The 7,679-nt window shown below is 38.9% G+C and overlaps 1 protein-coding gene across 1 annotated transcript in view; it reads right to left on the bottom strand.

The window, feature by feature from the left end:
- Nucleotides 1-5,418: 5,418 nt before the first annotated feature.
- Nucleotides 5,419-7,679, bottom strand: part of CNTN6 (contactin 6) — a 92,346-nt gene continuing 90,085 nt past the window's right edge. Inside the window, exons 20-21 of the mRNA XM_010297572.1 lie at nt 6,218-6,386; nt 5,419-5,519 (exon numbers count right to left, since the gene is read on the bottom strand). Coding sequence (XP_010295874.1) covers nt 5,419-5,519; nt 6,218-6,386 — 270 coding nt within the window. The remainder of the gene's footprint in view (nt 5,520-6,217; nt 6,387-7,679) is intronic.

Raw genomic sequence — 7,679 nt, 5'->3', positions numbered from 1 at the left:
GTCCAGCCCAGGTCAACCCACCACAGAGGTTTTGCTCCTCTAGACACTTCGTTTTTGATAAAACCCTGAACCTAAGCGTCTCATTTTTTATTTTACATATTGCCATAACAGCAGTCCCATGCAAGAGCCTACAGACACATTGCTTGTAAGGGGAAATACGGGTTATGCCTAAGGAGACTGGACTCGCGGCAGCAGCGTGGCTTGCAGCAGGCTGTGCCCCTGCTCCAGCTGCATTGCCCTGTGTGCATGGCTGGCAAACAAGCAGAAGGAGACAAACGAGAATATAAATTGTGAAAATTTGTGTTGGGCTTTTCACCGTGGGTCTGTGTGTGTAGTGGAAAAAGAAATTGTTGGGAGGTGATGATAGCTGTGAAGTCGTACATAGCATTAACAGGAGTGCAGGAGGGATGTGCACAGGTGGCGGGTACGGGCTGAAGGGAGGTTTCAAGCTTTAGCGTAACACTTAATAGAGCTGAGCTGAGCAGGTTGGGGTCATACCAGCCATTTCTGGCAGAGGAGAAACAGGAGCCATGCGTGGCAGTGTCCAAACCAGTGCTTTAATTAACCCAGCCCATCTCCCACGCCGTCTCCAGAAAGGGGTATTTACTCAAGTGCAAAAACTCTAGAGACTTGAACATATCTTATGAAAAACATGCATATTATAAGGGGTTTTCTAGTGTTCTTTTGTATTTCAGAATTACTCCAATTCATTCACTAAGGATGGGAAATATTTGTAGCCATTTTTCAGTACTGAAATATATTGGTGTATATAGAATAAGTTAAGAAATTATACATAGCAATATTATTAATATGACATTGTAATTGCTACATCAGACATATTTTCAAGTACTAAGTGCTAGGAACTGATAAAAAGAAGTTGTTCATATTAAGAAAAACCTGAATGATTGAAGCCATTTAGAGACCTTTATTGTACCATGCTGTCAAAATGTCCAACTGAACTTTTCTACATGGTAAATTTCTCCAAGAAATATTTTATACAAGCTATTTTAATAGTACTGATTTCCCACCTCCGCCCCTAGTTTCTGGATTAGATAATGGTCAGAGCAAGAGAAATACCAAATCCTTACATGAATTCCAAAGATAACCAGGGGCATTGTATATATACTAAATCTCTGCAACCCTGATTAAATTTTTAGGTAGACAGGTATTTCTGAATGCATCTTTTGCCATTCTTTTACACTTTCAGTCTGTAACAACCCTGTAAGAGGCAGCCCTGCGTTAACTCACACTCAGTAGCAGAAAGCAGCGTATAGACATTATCTCAGTTCCATGGCTGAGGTAGGTTGGACCACTCCTCGGAATACATAATGCAAAGACTGTGAGGCGATGCGCATTCCCACACTAGCTGTGCTTTGAAGAGCTCATCATCCTTGTAGCAATAGTTTGTAGTCCACTGCTAGCTATCATACCTCAATCCGTGCTCGCCCAAAGGCCATATGGTGGCTGCACCTACTCAGGCACTTCCAACCCAATGCTTAGGTGCACTGAGATGCAGAAACTCTCTGGCATCTCGTGGGAAATTGTGGGGGACGTTGCCTTGGAAATATCAGTGCTGGAAGGGATCAAAGGCATTGGTTTATTCAGGGCAGGACAAGCTCTGCCCTAGTTTTCACTCAGGGAAAGGCAAAGAGCAATTGGACATGTGCTCCCTGAAAAGACAAAACTGTGTGGGGGGGCGTAGGGAAGGAGGCAAGATCCCCAGATGCCAGCCCACAGCAGCCCAGTGCGTCCCAAAACCTTTCTGAGCAGATTAATTCTCTCTTCGACAAAGGCTCTGCAAATCATTGGGGGAAATTCTCTGTGACGGCAGTACAGTCAGATATTAATAAAATCTTTTTCTGCTTTTACAACATATTTATACGTAAGTGTGATTTAGAGCTCTGTGTCAAGTTGTCACCAGGGCTGCATTCCAATGACCTGCAGAAAACACAGGGTGGTTCTGCACTTCAGGATAATGTTGATTTAGGGGCTGGTACAATAGTACACATGGGCTATTTTATTTAGTTTCTTGGCATTCATATTCAAAAATTGCCCCATAAAGAAGGTAGAAGGCATTAAAGAAAGTTTAAATGATCTTAAATCACAAAGAAACATTGTGTTTAGAGTGAACTGAAACATTTGGATAGACTCAAAATTGCTTTTTTCATGGAGAAATATTTTGTTGATGTGTTAAATTTAAAATGAAAATCTCTGACTGTGACTCTCTTTCATTTTTTGGTACTTTGCTAAGGTTATCAAAATAAAATGGGTATTACTCTTCCAGCTATTTGAAAACTTCGGCTGGTCTGCCATTTGATCTGTTGCCTCTAAAATCTGGTAAGACTGCGCCCAAGGTTCCCTGCATTGGGCACCTATAAGTTTTTAATTCAGCTTCCTAGTTGCTAAAGATTAGGAGCATTGCAGAGTTTTTTGTTTTCCTTTTTCCATTGTTTTTGTTTCAACCTCTGGTTTTAGGGGATTTATACTGTTCCTATTTTCATACTTTTTCCTGCAACTGTGAGTGACAAAACTATCTTTTGACCCTTTTTTCTTTTAATGAAAACTGCCAGCCATCTGAACTCTTTCTATTTCAGCATCAGGTGCTTTAATGACATTTTCATGTAAAAAGGAGAGCTGGACTTTTGCTACTTTGGGCAGCTCTGACATAAGTTCATCCTGGTGAAGCATCAAAAAAGAATGAGGGAGCCAAACAGAAGAAAATGGATCTGCACAAGTTAGAGGGCCACACTGATTTATGGTGGGACTATCAATATATGTGTATTTAAAGGTATTCTCCTTAAGACTTCTAAGAAGTTCTTCTCCCGAGGCAGAAGAGTCACTTGGAAATCCACTTGTGGTCCAGCTCCAAGGGAGTTCAGCAAGGGAATAGTTTTACTCATGTCAGCATTCTTCCTAGGTTGCCCCTTACTTTAAAAAGGGCTACTCCCATGGGAACGACAAAACAGGACAGATGTAGAAACTATGAGATTAAACACTGGAGACATACAGAGCCTGATTTTGAAAAGTATCTTCTACAGTGAGAAAAGGACCTTGCAAAGAACATCAGTAATACATACAGAAGTGAAAACAAGTCTGAAGAAACGATTCATCGTTTAGTTTCACTGCAAAGAAAAATGGTTTTACTTCATTAGGGTATTATCAAGATTTTTAAAACCATATCCACTTCTTTCTAAACTGTTTCCTTCCTTTGAAAGCTCTGTTAAACCTCTTCCTAATAACTCCTGTGATTAGCATCTTTGTAGAAATCCCAGAGGACAGGCTTCTAAAAGTGGCATTAGATTTCTAGAGCCTCCCTGTAATTAAGCATCTATCGGGCCTTCTATTCAGTTGTATATAACTGCTCTGCAGAAAACCTCTTTTCGCTTGAATAAAAGAGCTGTTTTGTTTAAACTTAGCAGAAGGATTGCATTTATGTTATAAAGTATAAGGATTTTAGATTCAGTTTAACTGAAAGAAAATAACGTACCCATTGCTTAATGGACACAAGAAGGTCTGCAGGTGAGCTGCCATGGCAGAGGGCAGTTCCTGCTGGAGACCTGCTGGGAAGGGATGATGCAAAAAGCTCTATCAGACCTCCACCAAATAGTGGTCAACTCCGTGAAACATTTTGTCGAATGCAGTATGGGGATTCTTAAACATCATGAGGTGTAAGTGACACCTGCTTATCCACTGTAAAGAAAAAAGCCCAAGTTTCTACTGTCACTTCTTTAGTGAGACTGCAGCTGCATGGCCACGAGAACACGAAACATGTGCTCTTTTGGCGTTGATAGTGTCAACACAGGATGCACATTTTTAACAGTGAGTGCAACTCTAAGTGAAACGCCTTGTCCTAGGGAATTAATATCCTTTCCATCCTCTGGAGTCCTTAGGTAAAAATTGAACATCATTCTGTAACACATGCTTTTGCAATGTTTTTATCATTTATGATTTTATTTTATGTCAGTGTGTGTGGAGTTCTCCCTGGAAGTCCAGCACATGGGCTCTGTGAGTAATCTCAGGTACCAAAGTTTTGGTAGCTTCCTATATGAATTCACATTTTAGACTCCCTTGCTGCCAATTTGGCCTCCCATACCCATGGATAAAAAACATGTTTAATATGCTGTTTGAAGGATTATCATGCACAGATGAACCTCTATCCTTTTGCTCATTCATGTGCTTACACATCACCATCCCTACTTGAACCTTTTTCTTTTTAATAAATACTGGGAGATATTTGATTCACTTGTAATTATAAATGGTTACAAAGATGACACAACATGTATTTGACAGTGCTGAAAAGAAAATATACTTCAGAGTAAAGTGGGAAGGAAGAAAAGGTCCCCCAGTAATGATATGAGACAAAAAAATACCTTTTATCAGATGTTATTAAAGTTGACATGAGTGTGACTTCACATTTTGAGCTGTGTCAGCTGACTTGAAAGCCATGTTCACTCTGGTGATTAATTTGTCATTCTAATAACTCAATAGATTGAAGGGATTAATTAGATGCTTTTATTTATATTTCAAGATGATGAAAATCAATGTTCTTCTCATTTACTTCATACTCATCCCAAAGATGAATCTATACTTTCAAGATACAGCAAAGAATAATAATATCAGATGAGAGAGCAACTGAACCTGCTTGAAGACAGATATATTTCAATCTCCCTTCAAAAATGGTATTCAGCATCTCTGCTAGTTTTGTTGATCAGAATAGTCTTTGCATGAAAAAGCCCTTTAAAATCTGTTTGAGAATATGTAAGGTATCTCATATAGGTACTGTCTCATTCAGATCTGGTTCAAGGCTTGCTGATGCCATTGAATGCCTTTCTATTGAATTCAATGGGCTTTGGTTTGGTACATATGATTCCTTTTATTTAAGTTTCCCTTTTCTGAAGAAAATAGTACAGTACACTTCATATAATGCGTTGTATGACACCCCCTGCAATACGGACAAGTGCAAAAAGTAAACAAATAGCTTTTTTTTAATTGAAAGTGGAGGTTTTTTACAGGTTACATTGAAGAATGCGAGATAAATAATATCCACAACACAAGCAATTGCAGGTCTCCTCTGTTATAACAGCTTGGCACAGGTCTTTCTTGTTTGACATACCATTACACTGGAGTTTCAAGAACTACTGCTTGTAAAAAATTTGAGATCATTCTGCTTACAGTCTCAAGTTGTGTTCAGCACCACTCCATTTAATTAATGCATATACATTTATCCATTAATTTCAAAGCTTATTTTTAAAAATTAATGTAATATTGATACTTAATGTTTTCTTAATAATAGATCACGTCTATCTCCCTCACCCATCCCCTTTTGTTTTTTAAGAATGTTGGTCATGGTGAAGTATTAAGATAAAATCTACACATGGTTTATTTTTAAAAGTCCATGGCTGAGCATTGCTTTAATCATCAAGGAAAAGGGTGTCTAAGAACAGAACCCAATAGCAGGATCCCAGATGTCAATATATGGTTTACCTTTTGGGACAGTTTTATTGCTTCAGAGCTTAAACCTGCAAAAATATAAGCACACAAGATTTTCTGACAAAAGCAAATTTGTGTCAAAAAAAAGTTTTTCTATGCATTCTAGCATAACTGTAATCTTTGTTCTATTTTCAAAAAGAATTATTGTCCACAAATGTTATTTCTATGTATTTATTCTTTAAGTTGCAGCAGCAAGTCCATGGAGTATGGTTTCAATCAGAATCCCACCCTCCCTGTGAATATCCACTTTTAGGGGGGGGTTGGCTAGTTTGTTGCAAAACTATGCTCCATTTTGCATGAACAGTAAGGTACTTGTGAGAGCAGAGGTTGGACCCTGGGCAACCCCACCCCAGCCATGGAGCAGGGTTGAGGCTCTCTGTCAGCAGCCCCAGCTCCAGAGCAGGTTAAGAGCCACGTTGTATGTGAGAGCTGCAACTTTGGCTTTAGCAAGAAAGTTCATTCCAAGGTCCTTCCCTGAGCGTTACAGGCCAGGGCAGATGGAGACCTACACCAAAAATAAGGTCACATCTAGGTGTTGTGCAAAATACTTTCTCCACTAATGAATCTGAGATTACCAGAGACTAATCTACATGTACTCAGGATTACAAAGCAATAGGAAGGAAGCCACCTACGGTAATGGAAAGTCTGTTAATCTATTGTACTTCTTGGAGGCACACAGATTTCTTATTATGCAATAACGTTCAGAGAAAAAAGAAATCTCACATACTTGATATTTTTGGAATCCTAATTTCCTCACTGCTGCTGCCATCCCCACCGTCACTGACTGTTCTTATTTCTATGAGATAATCTTCTTCAAATGGTACCAGAAGTTCAGCTGAAGTGTTGTTTGTCTCCAGAATATGCGTTTTGCTATGTCTGCTTTGCCTATACAAAATCTAAGTAAAAAGGGATTAGAAAACAAGAATTTTTTTTTTTTTTAGTTTTAATGGATTTTTTTTGGCTGAGAATATCTTCTGTCATGTCCCAAACTTTTCAGAGGACTATCAGCATCCCGCAGAGTATGAAACTTAATTCAAAACATAGAAACATATTCTCTAGAATTCTGTGATGGGCATCACAGGAAACATTTACTCCAACTTCCAGGACAGCCTTTGTCTGCTGGAACTGAGGCTCACCTTGCAAGTAAGATTATGAAATTCCTACCTAATACACTTCTGCTCTGCTGTAAATATGGAAGTTAAACACAACTTTGAACAAGACTTCAATCTGTAACATCTTTTATATCCAGAACTCATTTGACACTTGAGGAACTGAGGTTTTAGGATTTTTTTTTAAATTTTGCTTCGTTGTGGTGATCACTGATAGTCAAATAGAAATATTCACATTGAGTTCTGTGTAAAATTACCACCTGCTAATGCAAACCTGGGACATTGCATAGCGGTATGTTTATAAAGACTTTAAGAAAGGACAGAAATTTCGATAGTGGTACCTGGGTTTCCACTTAGGAAGCATGTTTCTGCAACTAAACGTGATGGATCCAGAGCCTGTTTGCACTTTGGTCTTTTTGCTAATGAATCATTGGGCCAAGGTGCAGAGCAGCTCGGAGAGCCTAGACAGGGATCCTGCAGACTATGAACAGCTTCTTTCCTCCAAGAAGCCTTTCTTCCTTGCTAGCACATCAGTGACAATATTTGACTCCTTTCTCTTAACAATCATTTGACATATTTATGCCAAGAAGAGCAACTGAAGAGCAAAGCAGAAGGAGAAACAGGGATCATACAATAAATACTGCATCAAATACTTAAAGCACTCTTTCTACATCCAAGTGTAATAAGGAAGTGTAGCCTAGAAGCAGGAAGGCTATACACAAAGGAAAAAAGCTTAATAGTCTAGTTTTAACTTTTTCCCCAGTGTGTGGAGCTACTCAAACACATTCACTACAGTGTAAAAGAATATGATTTCAAGAAAGATTGCAAGGTGGGGATTGTGTCCTTTTCCTCTGTAGACATAAATAACTCTGTATAGATACTAAAATGCCTAGCAACATGAGGATCTTGATCCTGAGAACCTTTCCTCATGTAAGCACTCTCCACCTCCAGTTTTACAGTCCTTCAGGAATAAAAAAGTCTTTCCATAAGTCTTTTGGGGTCAGAGCCACTGCAAACAAACTTCAAATTTTTCTTTCCTTAAAAAATAGATTTTGGGGAGTGCTTTTTACTTCAGTCACA

This window comes from Phaethon lepturus, unplaced genomic scaffold (genome assembly GCF_000687285.1).
Source record: "Phaethon lepturus isolate BGI_N335 unplaced genomic scaffold, ASM68728v1 scaffold22, whole genome shotgun sequence".
Taxonomy (NCBI): Eukaryota; Metazoa; Chordata; class Aves; order Phaethontiformes; family Phaethontidae; genus Phaethon; species Phaethon lepturus.
The sequence above is the reverse complement of the archived record's forward strand: the minus strand, read 5'-3'. Positions and strand labels throughout refer to the sequence as shown.